Raw genomic sequence first — 16,364 nt, forward strand, 5'->3', positions numbered from 1 at the left:
AAGGGAATAGGAGAGAAGATGTGTTAATAGAAGGGGAAATAGAGGGCACCATGGGTCACAGCAAATACAGGAAGATGACACGCGTTGACTTGTATTTGAATGCTGACAGCTGCAATAATCTGCTGCAGAAGATGTGGTGCTAAGAACGGTGGTTCAGAGCTCACATCCTCTCAAAAATGGAAAGTCTCATTAAGGAAATGCTACACAGAATAACAGATTTGGTTGCACTACACTCAACACTAATTATTGACCTTGGAGAACAGAAACGTTGAAGGTCTTTGTGTTTCTTCCATACAGTCTTATGTGGAAAAGTCAGATGAATTCTGAAGTCAGATCAAATTAAGATTTTCCTCCTGTCCACTGACCAAAACTAGAGAACTCTGATTTTTAAGTCAGATATACAGGGTGCCCATAATTAAAGTTACAGTTTCAAAATGCCATAGAAAGAGAACCACTGCTTAGGATGACATCAGATTCAGATTTGAACAAGGGAAACATCATGGGGGAAAGAATTACCAATAGATGGCACTGTAAGCATATTAAGGTGACTGGGGTAGGGTACAAATGGCAGATGAATTGCAATATGGCAGCTATGGCTTGAGTTGCACAAAACACCATCCATACAATTCAATGTGCATGATTGCACAAGGTCAACAGTCAACAGTTTGTGGCACTGTTAGTTAGGTAAACCAACCCACAACAGCAAGGTCATACCACATCGTGTGGGAAATATTGATTTTTAATGACATTGGTTTTTAATTGTAAAGGGCCAAAAACCACATAAAAACCAAAATGACATAGGTTTTTAACTGTCCCGAACCTAACATCTTTCAGATAACCCCACATCCAGAAGTCACACAGATTAAGATCAGGTGATCTGAATGGCCAGGCTGTAGGGAAATGATGGCTGATAATTCTAACATTTCCATAATGGTTTTTCAGCAGCCACTTCACTGGCTGTGCAATGTGTGGAGGAGCACCATCTTGCATAAAAATTATCCTACCCACACATCCACACTGTTGAAGGGAGGGTTTGATTGAAATTGATGCACATAAGACTTACCAATGATGGTACAAGTAGGAGGAACTGCAGGACTCATCTCGTCAAAAAAGTACGGTCCTGTGTAAAGAATGCCATCAACCCACACCATACAGTCACTTTTGCAGAATGAAGTGGTATCGTTTGATATGCATGCGGATTTTCCATTGCCCACATTCTGCAATACTGCTTATTGACATGTCCTTGGAGATGGAAATGGGTCTTGTCGGTGCACAGACCGTTCCATGGCCATTCATTTTCCACTTCTGTGTGAGCAAGAAATTCCAGAGCAAATGTGTCTCTTGCTGGCAAGTCAAACGGAAGCAACTCCTGAATATGGATGATTTTGTATGTTTCATAGGATGCAGGATGTTTCATATTATTTTATTCGCCTTGCTTACAGCCATGTGCAATGTTCAGGCAATTCCCTGTGCACTACATGTTTGCACACCACTGCTTGACCTCTCCTGGAGTGCTGTGGCCACATCTTTGACAGATGTTAGATCAACTTCTTTCCTCCTTCCTCATTACACTTCAAAAGAACCTGTCTTTTCGAATTTTGTAATCATTTTCTCCAGACCCTTAGCAGACGTCAGACCAGTGCCTTTTTTTTATACGCTTGAGTGCCTTAAGTGCAGGTGGTATGCACAGATGATGATCATGTACACTACAAACAAGTAAATTTATGATGGCAGAGCATTGTAACTATTTTTTGAATTGGATTACAACTGAATAAGGTTTCTGGCACAGATTTGCGCTATTGGGAATGTGCTATAGAAGAAACAAGTGAAATTCAAATAAGTGGAGTGTTATCTGTGACTGTGGATTGTGATTGTGACTACAATCTCAGCAAAGCCTGAAACCTGGCAGTTGGATTAATTAACAGGTGAAAGCTTTACTAATCAGCAACTTTCAACAGATTTCTAATGCAAGCAGAACATTACTGGATACACTGATCATTGAAAGTGCCCAGACTGTGAACCTTGAATCTAGCACTGGAGATGCTGCATGGCAAGACTCACAGACAATACAAGCACTGCAGATCTACTAAAGGAAGAAATTGTGAGGGGGGTATGTAGATAACATCACTATGCTCATCCTGTGGCAGTCTGTTCGTCAGGTCGCCTGACAATGGCTATGTGATTTCCTATTGAAGTATTGTTGCCATTGGATACCCAGATTCTGCCCTGCACCCATGAATTAATATCTTATCATATATGACAGGAGAAACTGAAGCGAGTTACATTATTTGCTACAGGTATAGAAGCAGCTTTCTTCAAAGTAAAGGATGGATTATATTATGTTCAGCCCATGTAAGCGGAAATAGTTTATAAGAGTGTAATCATGGTTAATTGCTATTGCAGTATAGAGATTTAGTATTTAACAGCTTCATCTCTTTGGTGATATGTAACTTAGCTTGCATCACATCCATGAGGGTTCTGTTTTTAGATGTGACACACAGAATAATTAAACAAGAGTGTGCTCATCACACCTCATTTCAGTTATTACACTTTAATTGAAAATAACATAATTTTGTTGTTTGTGTTTGGCACGGCATACAATGTTGTTGCATTTGATAATAGAAATCTAAGATCAGTATAATAAACTGTTGTAGGGAAAGGTAACTATCCAACTGCAGCTGAATGATGCACAATGACTAGCTATATATAACAGTGCAGAGTATTATTTATGAGTAGTTGTCTACCTAGGCAGATGTGGTGGACAGGAAAGGTCTCTAGCAATGTGGAGGGGGTAAGACAGCAAAATGTGGGGAAAATTGGTGTACATTGTCAGGATGGGGAGGCATGTAATGAAAAATAACAGGACAGGAAAGGATGAGGGCAAGAAGTGAAAAGGTGGCAACTGATGTTTGAGACTAGCAGGAGTTCACCTCAGAATGATTGCAAGAATGTGTTACGTAATACTGTTTCCAACTGTCCAGTTAAAGAGGACTGGTGCAGGGGAAGAAGCATCAAAATGGCGTGAACTGTGCTACCAAACCAGCTGTCAAAGCAATTGCTGATGTGATTTTCAGCAACTGAGTGGTTAAAGTTTTTGTTGCCATGTTGCAGTGGCCATCTATATATGTTGAAAGATGTCAATATAATGGAAGGAAACATTCCACGTGGGAAAAATTATATATAAAAACAAAGATGAGGTGACTTACCGAACAAAAGCGCTGGCAGGTCGATAGATACACAAACAAACACAAACATACACACAAAATTCAAGCTTTCGCAACAAACTGTTGCCTCATCAGGAAAGAGGGAAGGAGAGGGGAAGACGAAAGGGAGTGGGTTTTAAGGGAGAGGGTAAGGAGTCATTCCAATCCCGGGAGCGGAAAGACTTACCTTAGGGGGAAAAAAGGACAGGTATACACTAGCACACACGCACATATCCATCCATATGTGGATGGATATGTGCGTGTGTGCTAGTGTATACCTGTCCTTTTTTCCCCCTAAGGTAAGTCTTTCCGCTCCCGGGATTTGAATGACTCCTTACCCTCGCCCTTAAAACCCACTTCCTTTCGTCTTCCCCTCTCCTTCCCTCTTTCCTGATGAGGCAACAGTTTGTTGCGAAAGCTTGAATTTTGTGTGTATGTTTGTGTTTGTTTGTGTATCTATCGACCTGCCAGCGCTTTTGTTCGGTAAGTCACCTCATCTTTGTTTTTATATGTTGACAGATGTTTAGTTGATAACAGGAATTGGGTAATCCAGAGGATTGTATCATGAGGTGGAAGACAGGAAGGGTGGCATGGGGAAGAAACATAAAATTACAAAAGTTAGTTGTGCAACAGATTAAAACTTTTGAGAATAAGTGATGGATTTTGTGTAGAACATCTCTCATCTTACCACACAAGAGGTGGCTGTAGCCCTGCCATCAGATATGGCGAAGGTTTTTAGGGCCTCAGTACTAAGTAATTGGGAGAGTTGACTCAGTTGCTGCTTCACACTGGTATCAAGTTTTCTGGTGTCACGATAAGAAATGTCTTGAGAAACTGTTTTCTGGACGTGGACAGTATATTGTCTGCCAAGATTATTAGCACATTTAATTAACTAATGCTGATGCAGTACTCACTGGTGCTAAGTCAGGAGGGGAGGTACTTTCACCATGATACAGGTGACTACCATCAAAGTGGGGCTACTGTTAGAGTTTCGTTTGCTGTATACAGACAGAAGCTTATATAGAAGTGTCAAAAATTTACATTCAAGAAGGTGGCTCTTAAGTTGAGAAAGAACAAGTGAAGTTGATTTTGGAGTGGCTGTTGAGCTCCTGGAACAAAACACTGAGGGTTTTGCTTGTCATGGTTCCAGATTATGAAGATGTCAGATGTGAATTTCAACCAGACATGAGATTAGAGTGTTGAGTGGATAGGAAGGGTTTCTCTAAGTGGACCACAAATAGTCTGTCATAGAAAAATGCCAATTAATTCAGTGGATTTCTTTGTAGTCATAGCCTTCAAATGAGAAACAACTATTGGTCAAAATGTGGTTTTCCGAAAGGAAGTGTTGGTTTTGTTGCTGGAGGGACTTTGGAAAAGATAATGTTGTATGGCAGCTATGTCTTTGGTATGGGAGGTGCTGGTGTTCAGAGACATAGCATCCACAGTGATAAGCAAGGTGTTTAGTAATAGACAGGAATTGTGGATAGGTAGTTAAAGAAGTGATAAGTGTTTTGAACCTAGGAAAATTGGATGTAGGGTGGTGGCCGGTTTGTGGAAGCTTTAGAAGCAGGTGAAAGGAGGGTATTTTTGGAGTCGGCTAGGGCAAGTGGGCAGTGCTTGTATGAGGAGGGAATCAGGTTATGCTAACAGATTTGATTTGATGTGTTTATTCATCCAGGTATCATGTCACAGTGATATAGGATTTGTCATCCCAATACAATGAAAATAAATGGTTCAAAATATGCATACACATAGTATGTATGTTTTTATGAGAATAGATCAGGTGGGTGGCTGTAGCCTAAAGGAACCATACCAGCAGTTGCCTGAAATGACTTAGGAAAACTTAGATCAGATGGCTGGCCAGAGGAAACTCCTGAATATGAGGTCAGTGTCATATCTACTGCATTGCCTCATTTGGTTGGCCCCTATTGTACAATATTCTTTGATTTACACAAAATTGGCAACAGGTAACATGCAATCCAATATAAGACATAGGTTTGAAGTAACTGACCTAATGGAGTCAGTCGCTGTTGGAGGCCGTATTTGACTCTTGAGATAGATTTATTTTGGTAATATGTATGTATAAAAAACTGGTGGAGATTCATAGCCCCATAGTAACTGCCATCCATGGTCAGTGATGGGAGGGAGCAAGATGGTGCAGTGGTCAGACATTGGGCAAATAATCGGAAGAATGGTGGTTCACATCTCCTTACAGTCACCCTGATTTAAGTTTTCTATGATTTCCCAGGAGTCACTTAATGTGAATGCAGGGATGGTTCCTCAGAAAGGGCATAGCTGATTTTCTCCCCAGCCTTCTCATATATGAGGTTGTGCTTCACCTGTAGTTACCACATTGTTGATGGAACATCAAACCTTTATCTTCCATCCTTCATTGTGTTGGAGTACTAAGAATGATAAGTTAAAGGTTGGGTTTGAAAGTCCTGAATACTCATCTGTTTCATAACCATAATTGGGGCTCATTTTAAAGCAATTTAAGGAAGGAAAGTTTCTCTAGCTACCAAGGGAATGACTGCATGGTAGGGTGGCAGGATCATGCTTGGAAGAAATTTGCATTTTTTAAAAATAATGTTCATTGTTTGCTTCTAATTTATTGTGGTCATTAGGGTGTATTGTGAAGAAATGCTTCCACTAAAAAGAACTAATAAAAGATACCACTGCATTAACAAATTCAACAGTTAAGCATTGATAAATCTGGGATGGAGAATGAGGGTGAGGTTTTTTGCGAGGACTGAAACTTTAGAAAGGTATGATTTTCATAATATAGGATGATGACAATGTTGGGAGCCTGGAAACCATGTTCAGTAGGAGGTTGTAAGATATAGTAGCTCAGTAATCAGGATCTGGTAATTATGATGGTTTGATTGGAAGTTAGATGGGAGTAATTGGATCTTTCATGGGTGGAAATTTTCAGAGGTGGGAGTAAGATGTAAGTGTTTTAGATATCTTAATGAAATTGCACCGAAGATGTTGTTCCAGCCATAGTAGGGCAAGAGTGGGAAAAGAGTAGGACTATATCATCATCTTCAATATTTAGGAAGTCGGCAGCTGATTGCAAATGTAGCCGAACAGTTTTTGATGGTGATTCACATGATGGTTCTCACAAGTATAAACATAGAGAAAGTATATAACATGGTATTGGATGAACAGTAGTTAAAGATGTATGAAATTGCCAGTGCCATAGACATATCAGTGTGTCTTTTAAAATTAAAGATGTGATATCAGAATGGTTTGTTCACAGTGTGTGCCATAATTGTTGAATCCTGCCTGTAAACAAATACTAAAACAAATTTCTCAGTAAATGCTGCCCTGTTTAAAAAACAATGCACTTTTTTTGGTGTAGTTTTATTACTATGGACAAGATGTGGTGATGCTACATCATGCAAGAAATAAAACTATAAAAACCATGTAAAAGCTAGTGATCCAGAAATAAAACCGTGTTGTTTCATGCTGATGCTTTGTAGGAGTCTTCTTCTTGACTACCTTGCAAAGGGTGTAGTGATAACTGGGAAATACTAAGCAAGTCTTGTGGAATAAGTGTATGAAAAATGATGTGGGAAGAGGCCTTGATCATAAAAGGAAAATTCATCTGTTGTTGATGGTGTACAGAAATAAATTGTTGATGGCATACAGCGAACCGCAATTGGTTTCGGGTTTGTCTGTCATCAGGATAGCGTATCTGTCCACAAAGAAGCTTCAGCAACAGGAAACTGAAGGATTTGAAATGTGAACTGATGGAATATCCACTCAGTTTATGAGACTTGGCATTCTATAAACTCCACATCTTCTCATTTCTAAAGAAATTTGTGCTTGGAAAAACACTTCGTGTCCAGTGAAGAGATTATGACAGCTACAGACTGGTATTGTTTAAGACTTTCCATAGTTCATTTACGTTATGGGACCTGCTCACTAGAAAAAACATTGGTCCAAATGCACTGACCTAAAACAGTATTACATAAAAAAAAGACGTGTAACTTCCTTTTTTTTCCCCACTGCCATTTGAGAACTTTTCATGTTGTCTTTATGTATCAATACAATATTTGATAAATGAAAAAGAGAGAGAGAGAGAGAGAGAGAGAGAGAGAGAGAGAGAGAGAGAGAGAGAGAGAGTCAGGAACTGTAGAAACAGCATCAAAACACTCAATGAAAAGGCAAAACCAGTACTGGAATGATATGAAATATTTTAGGGAAAAGAAAATGGAAAGCTTTGGAGGCAGTAGCAAATGACGAGCTATCAAATACAAGTAGAAATTAGTTATAAAAAAGCATACTTTTGGAAATAAAGTGCAATTAAATGGCTACAGAATGAAAAGAACATATAACAAGTAAAAAGTGAAGGAGATTTGCTTCACAGGTAATTGACCAAACTGTCAAATTAGTTTGTATATTATACATCGGCAACAACATGTCAATTCATGCTTGGTGTCCTTGGAGCAGATGTATGTGATCTCTGCCTCACACATGTACTGGTTATACGGGGAAGGCATCATATAAAAGAAAGAAACATGCATCCGCCTTTCATTTACCTATGAAAGCAGAAGCAAAATGTGAAGGTAACAGTCATTTAAATATTTCTTGCAGTCAGAATTGAAATCGTTTGATTAAAAGTTACAAAACACTGCTACACAATGTGATTGCAAAAATATTCTTTCTTAAATATTGTTGGCACTGACTATGATTAAAAATTACAAAACACTGCTACACAATGTGATTGCAAAAATATTCTTTTTTAACTATTGTTGGCACTGACTATAAATGAATCAGTAGTATCGGACTTTTACTAAATCCTTTCCTTTCAGCAGCATATTATTTAAGATTAATAAAGTTGGTAAACACTTTGAATGATTGCTCTGAGAAAACGGGATCTTTGATTTGCATCATAATCTGTCATTGGATTGAGTAATTAAAATAATAAAAAATATGAAAAACACACATACATTATAAATGTTTGACACTTTGTTTGCGTCTGGTAATTAATTACTATATTTGTCACAAATATTATTTTTTACAATACAAAGATCGGTGTTGTATCTAGGTCACAAGCAACAGCAATCGGCCAAGCTTTAATTGAAGGCAACTTTCTGGAATGTGTATCAGAACAATATTTTATTGATGGCTATGCTCTATACCGTCATCTGAAGCAAGAAGAAAAATACCAACAACAAAAAATAAATGAAGAAGAGATTGGTGACACAGTGCATGTTGACAGCCAGGAGCCACTTTGGGTAAAGCAGATCCCTCAGCAAGACTCAGCTACTACTACCGGTATGAAACATCTATTGCTTATTTTCATACAGTTTCGTATTACACAATTTTTACCCTCTCTATTACATTACATTAACACTATATTATCTTTCTGTCATAATACCTGATTCATAATGCCTTATGGATCCCACTGCCACCCTTACAACAAAGAAGGCAGCAGCTTCAGCAGTTTCACTCTATGTCAAGCATTCTACATTTTGGCTATTTTCTAGTAAGTTTTCCTATTGTTAAGCAGGCCATTTCTCTCTTTTGGAAATCTTTTGTAATTTTTTTCCTTTCATTTCCTTTCTTTGACTATTAGATTATGATTAAATAATGTGAAGATTAAAAGTAACCTGTCACAAAATAGATGAGACATTGAGTGGTTGATGGTAAGGTTTTCAGCTAGGACAATGTAGCTGAATGCATATGCGTGTGCCTGCATACACATGTACATGCACACACATGTACACACTTTGTATTAGTTAGCTATAAAGAACAAGCTACAAACTGCCTTAACCTCATTGACAGTGCCAGTATAGAGTCAGGATTAGTGGTCATGGTGTCATCATAGCCACAATGGTTACTAAAGTTAATAAATCAGTCAAGAATGCAAGGAGAGTATTTTTGCTAGAAAGAGCAGATGAGCAGTTGCTAGCATCCCACTTCGACAGTGAATGGAGATAATTTAGTTCCAGTATGATGGAAGTAGCACTAGTAATAGTCAAGGCTTTAAGTAAATGAAGAGAAAGATGTTGTCATCAGTAGTTGATGAAAAACTTTTGTCAGCACTTTAGAAGCTACACTGTAGCTTTAGTGTATCCCATCCATTGATTTTTAATTTTTTCTGTGGAGAAGACGAACAAACAATTATGTGGTAAGGTTGGAAATTATTTTTTTTAAGCCCACAAGAAAGTGTACCATGGCAAAATAACTATGAATGAGTGTTACTGTACAGTATAAAATACAAATGAAGACAACCAAGTATAATTTTTTGTACATCTTCGTCAACAGTATCTGTTGTTTCTTTTTGCTCATGAAGATCATTGAGAAACTGCAAGAGTGGAAAATTAAACCATGTAGGTTACATTGCCTACACCACTGCCTGAGCTTTTACTATTCTTCACTTTTTGCTTGTTCTGTCAGAATTGCATGAAAAGCAATCAGTTTTATTTTATTTTCTTCCTTTATGCAGTTCTTGCTGGTGTCAAAAATAGCAGAAATTTTTTCGAGAAGTCTTGCTTTTAGTATTGTTTTTATACTCCTTACTTCAAACATTCTGCAAGCACTCCTCTAACTGATACAGTGATTCCAACTCAACAGCCTATTGCCTTGTCCACTCCATTGTTTGCAAAAGTAAGAAATAAGAACAATTAAATACTCTATGTAAGATCTTGGGAGAAGTCAAAGAGGTATGTAAGGATGAAGAGAAGTTTCCAAAATATTTCCAACTTTTTGTTTCTTCCTTTTAATTGTCAAAATTCTCAAATTCTGTGTGAGAAATCTGAAACCCTCTCAAATGTAAAACTAGCAAAAAATTAATGAATGAAATCAAGACACTGTTGACCTTTGATACCGTTGTGTGACAGAGTTTCTGTTTATTGTAATCCATTTGCATGTTTATGCTCTTTGTTGCAGAAATTAGTATTAGTTGGGTGAGAGATGTAGTAATTGCTACATACAGGCAGTTATCCCACACGTCATTACTTTTGTGAAACTGAAAATGATATTATATACCTAAAAACAAAGATGATGTGACTTACCAAACGAAAGCGCTGGCACGTCGATAGACACACAAACATACACACAAAATTCAAGCTTTCACAACAAACTGTTGCCTCATCAGGAAAGAGGGAAGGAGAGGGAAAGACGAAAGGATGTGGGTTTTAAGGGAGATATTAGATATATTATTATTTCTGCTGAATTTCTATGAAATGCAAAATTCAGGACATTTAATTATTATGTGTGGCAGCAACCATGTGTAGAGATTTGTTCTCAAGTTAGTAGGAAAATTAGGATTTAACAGCCTATGAAGCACTGCATCATCACATTGAAGATACAGTGAACCAGTTGCTTGAAATCGTAGTATTTAATTCTTTGACCACAAGACTTTTTATATTTTGTTTGGTAACCAGTTTGTCAGTAATGATCATCTTCATATCAGTCTAGAAAGATGCAAAAAGAATATGAAGCTGAGTATCAAAGACTACAATTTTAGTGCCATTAGAGACCGACTGTATTTGGTAAGTAAGCCTACACACACTCTGAATTCCCCCCAGGGGGCTCGCCACTCTTTGGTGGGTTCGCGCTTGTATACCAAGGCGCCCCAGCATTTGCAGCACTTTTTCCCTTCCATACTATATGTACCCTCTTGCTGTTCTTTTTCTCCTCCCTTGGGGAACATGTCTGGGGTATTTTTTGGAATCTTCTGCATTCTGTCGCTGACCTGCGAATAGTCTCAACTTTCTTTTTGGCTCCCGTTTCCTTTCTTTTTTTCCCTTCTCCTCTCATTCCTCTGCTTTGACGTTTGAGGATCCCCTTCTTTCTTCTTCCTCCCTGTGCACTCCTGAAGGCTGGCCCATGTGTCTGACATGTAAAAGGTGACTGGGTAACGCGTAATTCCTAGCCCTGGGTCGACAAGTAGGGTTCGCACATACCCCCTGGAACAGGCCAATCAGCAGGCAGGAAAGAAGACTTCCTCCATCCCTCCAGTCCAACAACACCCAAGTCTTCCTCTAACCAGAAGGGCTCGAAGAAGTCTGCTGAAGACAGATGGTCTTCTCCTTCACCAACTCGAAGATCCTGCTCTATGACGTTGCCATGTGGTCACTTAGCCCGGCCGGCCTCTGTCTCGCTGGTGCACACCACCAACCATTTTTCAGCTTTGGACTCCACAGACCGACCGCACAAGCACGCCGATGCTTCTGTGGACCCCTTGAGCAAGATCTTCCTGCTTCTGTGCCCTGTAGTAGCGACTCTCCACTGGCTGTCCCTTGGCGGCCACCCCTACACGTCTTCCTCCTCACGACTGTCCTCCAATGGAATGTTTGTGGCCTTTGGTCCCACAAAGAGGATTTACAGCTGCTTCTAGCATTGCAGCATCCCCTTGTACACTGCCTTCAGGAAACGAAATTGTGCACCCTCAAGACCACTTTGAGCTTTCACATTATTTACCAATTCGTTTTGACCTTCCCCCTTAGGCCGGTATCCCATCACGGGGGTGTCATGCTGCTCATACGGGATGACCTTCATGGTCAACCCATCTCCCTGACTACCCGTTTTCAAGCTGTTGCCGTTCGCCTTTTCCTTCGCCACCTGACTTTCTCCCTCTGTACCATTTATGTACCTCCGTCCTTCAATATCACCAGGGCAGACTTCCTTCAGATTATTGGGCAGCTACCTCCCCTGTTTTTGCTACTTGGTGACTTTAATGTGGATCATCCCCTTTCGGGTTCTCCCAGGACCTGCCAAAGAGGTGCCCTCTTGGCTGACCTCCTTAACCAACTCAACCTCTTCTGTCTTGACACTGGAGCACCCACTTTCCTTCCTGACTCCTTGCACACCTATTCCCATTTGGACCTATCCTTTTGCACTGCCCAGCTTACCCATCGTTTTGAGTGATCTGTTCTTTCTGACACCTACTCGAACTACCATTTCCCGTGTGCTCTCCATCTGCTGAATCCTACCCTATCCACATCCATACCCAAATGGCAACTTACTAAGGCTCACTGGCAGCTTTATTCCTCCTTGGCGACCTTCACAGAGCAAGATTTCCCTAGTTGTGATGACCAGGCGGACTATCTCACAAACATTATCCTTACTGCTGCAGAACGTTCCATTCCTCGCACTTCCTCCTTACCATGTTGTGTCCCAGTCCCTTGGTGGACTGAGGCATGCCGTGACACAATTCGCGCATGGAGATGTACTCTCCGAAGTTTTAACCGCCACTCTACACTGGAAAACTGCGTTCGTTATAAACAGATGCATGCAATGTGTCATCGAGTTCTTCAGGATAGCAAAAGAGCTAGTGAGATTTCACTCACTAGTTCTTTTAACAGTTCCACACCTTCCTCTGTTGTGTAGGCCAACCTTCGATGGCTCTCTGGAACCGAGATCCATTCCCCCATTTCAGGCCTGACAGTAGGTGCCAATGTCGTCATGGTTCCTGTTGCTATCTCCAACACCTTGGGCCGCCGTTTTGTGGAAGTTTCGAGCTCTTCCCACTATCACCCTGCCTTCATCCATTGGAAATGAGTGGAGGAGGCTCGGGTGATACCCTTCTCTTCTCCGAATCGTGAGTGGTACAATGCTGCCTTCACTATGAGGGAGCTAGATCATGCTCTCAGTTCATCCTGGTCCTCCACCCCAGGGCCAGACACTATCCATGTTCAGATGTTGCAGCACCCCTCTATTGCGGGCAAGCACTTTCTGCATAACACACACAACCGCATCTGGGCTGAGGGCACGTTTCCTGGACCCTGGCATGAAGCCTCCATCATACCCATACCTAAGCCCAGTAAGGACAAAAACCTTCCTTGTAGCTACTGCCCCATCTCTCTTACCAGCTGTGTTTGCAAAGTGATGGAACATAAGATTCATGGCTGGCTGGTGTGGTGGCTCAAGTCTCACCATTTACTCACGAATGTACAGTGTCAATTTCAAGCGGGGCTTTCTGGAGTTGACCATCTTGGTATTTTGTCCACCCATGTCATGAATGGTTTTCTGCAGAAATTCCAGACTGTGGCCGTGTTTTTCGATTTGGAGAAGGCCTATGACACCTGCTGGAGAACTGGTATCCTCCATACTCTTTACACGTGGGGCTTCTTTGGGTGCCTGCCCCGTTTTCTATGGGCATTTTTACAAGACCGAGTTTTCAAGGTGCATGTGGGTTCTGCCTTGTTGGCCACCTTTATTCAGGAAAATGGTGTGCTTCTCTGGCTCCCCTTTTGTCAATGATTTTTCCATCTATTGCAGTTCCTCTCAGACCTGTCTCACTGAGCAGTGTCTTCAGCACTGTCTTGATTGTCTTCACTCCTGGAGCATCGCCAATGGCTTTCGCTTTTCCACTGACAAAACCATCTGTCTGAATTTCTGATGGCACAAGTGGTTTTTCCCACCATATGTACATCTTGGGCCTGTTGCCCTTCCGTTTACTGACACTATGAAATTCCTGGGGCTCATGCTCAATAAGAAACTCTCTTGGTCCTCCCATGTCTCTTACCTGGCAGCCCACTGTAGCAGTCCCTCAAGTTTCCTATGTGTCCTCAATGGTACTTCTTGGGGTGCCGATCGAACCACCCTCCTCCGTTTGTACCGGTCCCTTGTCCGTTCGAAACTCAACTATGGGTGCTTTGTATATGCATCTGCACGCCCATCCCTTTTACACTTTCTCAGTACTATCCATCATCATGGCATCCGTTTGGCCATGGGTGCCTATTACACCAGCCTGGTTGAGAGTCTGTATGCTGAAGTTGCTGAATTACCACTGTCTTACCGCCATGACTTTCTCCTCAGCATGCTGTTTGTCTGCCATGCATGGCGACTCCTCCTGTGCCTCCTTCTTTGATGATTCCTTAGATCATCAGTATGGGGCTCATCCCTCTTCTCTGTTACTTCCTGGAGTCAGCTTTCACCACTTGCTACGGCGGCTCAACTTCACGCTACCTGCAACTTTCCCAGTGGGTGTGAACCCTTCACCACCTTGGCTTCGTGAAGTGGTCCATGTTAACCTTAGCTTTCATTCAATTCCTAAGGACACTACTCCAACCTTGGTCTATTGCGTTCAGTTTCACAACCCTCGCATGGAATTTAGCGATAGTACCTTTGTATACACTGATGGCTCTCGTACTGACCGTGGGTTTGCGTGTGCCTTCGTCATTGGCACCCATGTCTTTTGACATCAGCTTTCGGCACACTCCTCAGTATTTACAGCTGAACTTTTCACTTTGTATCAGGCCACAGAGTACATCCAGCAACACAGCCTTCCCAATTGTGTCCTCTGCTCAGACTCACTCAGCACCCTCAAAAGTCTCTGTGCGCTGTACACTGCTCATCCCTTAGTGCAGTGGGCCCAGGAAAACTGTCACTATATCACTCTTGGTAGAGCCAATGTCATGTTTCTGTGGGTCCGTGGAGATGTTGGTCTGCCAGGAAACGAGGCTGCTGATGCTCTGCCAAGGCTGCAGTCCTCTTACCTCAGCCTGCAAGTACCTCTATTCCCTCTGATGAACTCTGTGTTGCCATCTGTCAGGAGGTGGTGTCCCTTCACAGGAATACGCTTCGTCTTATTAAGTCTCTCCCGGCACCTTGAACAACCTCCTCTTGGTTCTCCCACCGGGAGGACATTATTTTAACTCGGCTGCGTATTGGGCACTGCCTTTTTAGCCATCGTCATTTGCTCAGTGGTGCTGCTCCACCACATTGTACGCATTGCGCCCAAATTTTAACTGTCTGCCACTTACTGCTGGAATGCCCTTTTTTTACCAATTTACGCTCCAGCTTGGGTTTGCCAACTGATTTATCAGCCGTTTCAGCGAATGACGTGTGGGCTGTCGACCACATTTTCCTTTTTATCTGCCGAAGCAATATGGTGAAGGCCATTTAATTTTTAGTTTTGGACCTCCGCTTTTGTATGGTGTTATTTATTTAAGCTTTTTTTCCACATGCCTTTTTTAGCTGTCTCCTATTCTGTCCATTGGGATTGACATATAGTCATTTCCCTTGTCTCTGTGTTTGTGTTCTGTAGTTTTGACTTGGGTGCATATGGCCTCAGTTGTTTTTTGCGCCCTAAAACAAAACAAAACAAAACAAACACTTTGAATTTTGTCATTAGTCAACATTGATGCATTCCATAAACTTTATCCAACAATTTTTAAACTCTATTTTACATGTGTGTGCTTAATACTTTCACATATAAACAACTCAAATGTCTGCAATGTAAGAAAAGATAGATTGCTACCTACCGTAAGAAGACACATTAAGTTGCAGGCAGGCACAATTAAAAGACACTTACATAAAGCTTTTGGCCACAGCCTTCCTCCCCTACAAAGAAACACACCAATCATACACACAAGCAAGCACACCTCATGCACACATGACTACCACCTTCAGCCTCTCAGGCCAGAATTCAACTCTCACATGGGGTGCAAGCAGCAATCTGGAGAGGGTAGGGAAGGAGAAGGGTTAGTTTTGTACGGGTGGGGAGAGAGACTAGCACGGTCAGGCAGTGTGTGCATTGTTTAAAATGGCAGCAGTTGCTGCATCTGGAGGGTGTCAGGCAGGGAGATGGGTACAAAAAAAACTGAAAAAGGAGAGGAGAGGGGAAAGATGGGCAGGGGCTTTGGGAGAGGGTGCCAAACAAAGAGGGTAGGAGACAAGGCTTTGACCCTCTTCTTTTGCTGTCCTTTGCCAATGCACCTGTCCATCTTTTCCTGCTCCTCTCCTTTTCCACTCTTTTTTCCCCAACCTCCCTTTCCCACAACCTCTTGATGCTGCGCCTGGTGGCATTCAGTCCCTACACACTCTGCCAGACAGCAGATGCTGGAATTAGCAGTCTTGTGTGCATGATGTGATGTGTGCTTGCTTGTATGTATGAATGGTGTATGTTTCTCTTTTGTTGATGAAGGATGTGGCCAAAAGCTTCATGCAAGTGTCTTTTTAACTGTACCTGTGTGCCTTTACAGTAAGTTGCAAACTGCCTTTTTCTACATTTTCGATATTTTTCGATTGTTTAACTTAAATGTCTGTCACTTACACTGGCTTGCTATGAGTTAGAATAAATCATTGTGTCATTCTAATATGAAAATAATAGATTGATGCTTACCATATAGAGCAGATGTTGAGATGCAGACAGGCACAACAAAAAGTCAGCTATACATTTGAACTTTGGTCAAAAGGCTT

The 16,364-nt window shown here is 41.4% G+C and overlaps 1 protein-coding gene across 2 annotated transcripts in view; it reads left to right on the top strand.

Annotated features, from left to right (window-relative positions):
- The window catches only part of LOC124605327 (1-phosphatidylinositol 3-phosphate 5-kinase), a 364,356-nt gene that overhangs the window by 92,455 nt on the left and 255,537 nt on the right, over positions 1-16,364 (top strand). For both annotated transcript variants that reach the window (XM_047136933.1, XM_047136934.1), the window contains exon 7: positions 8,257-8,486. In XM_047136933.1, the coding sequence (XP_046992889.1) occupies positions 8,257-8,486 (230 nt within the window). The remainder of the gene's footprint in view (positions 1-8,256; positions 8,487-16,364) is intronic.

Source organism: Schistocerca americana, chromosome 3, assembly GCF_021461395.2.
Source record: "Schistocerca americana isolate TAMUIC-IGC-003095 chromosome 3, iqSchAmer2.1, whole genome shotgun sequence".
NCBI lineage: Eukaryota > Metazoa > Arthropoda > Insecta > Orthoptera > Acrididae > Schistocerca > Schistocerca americana.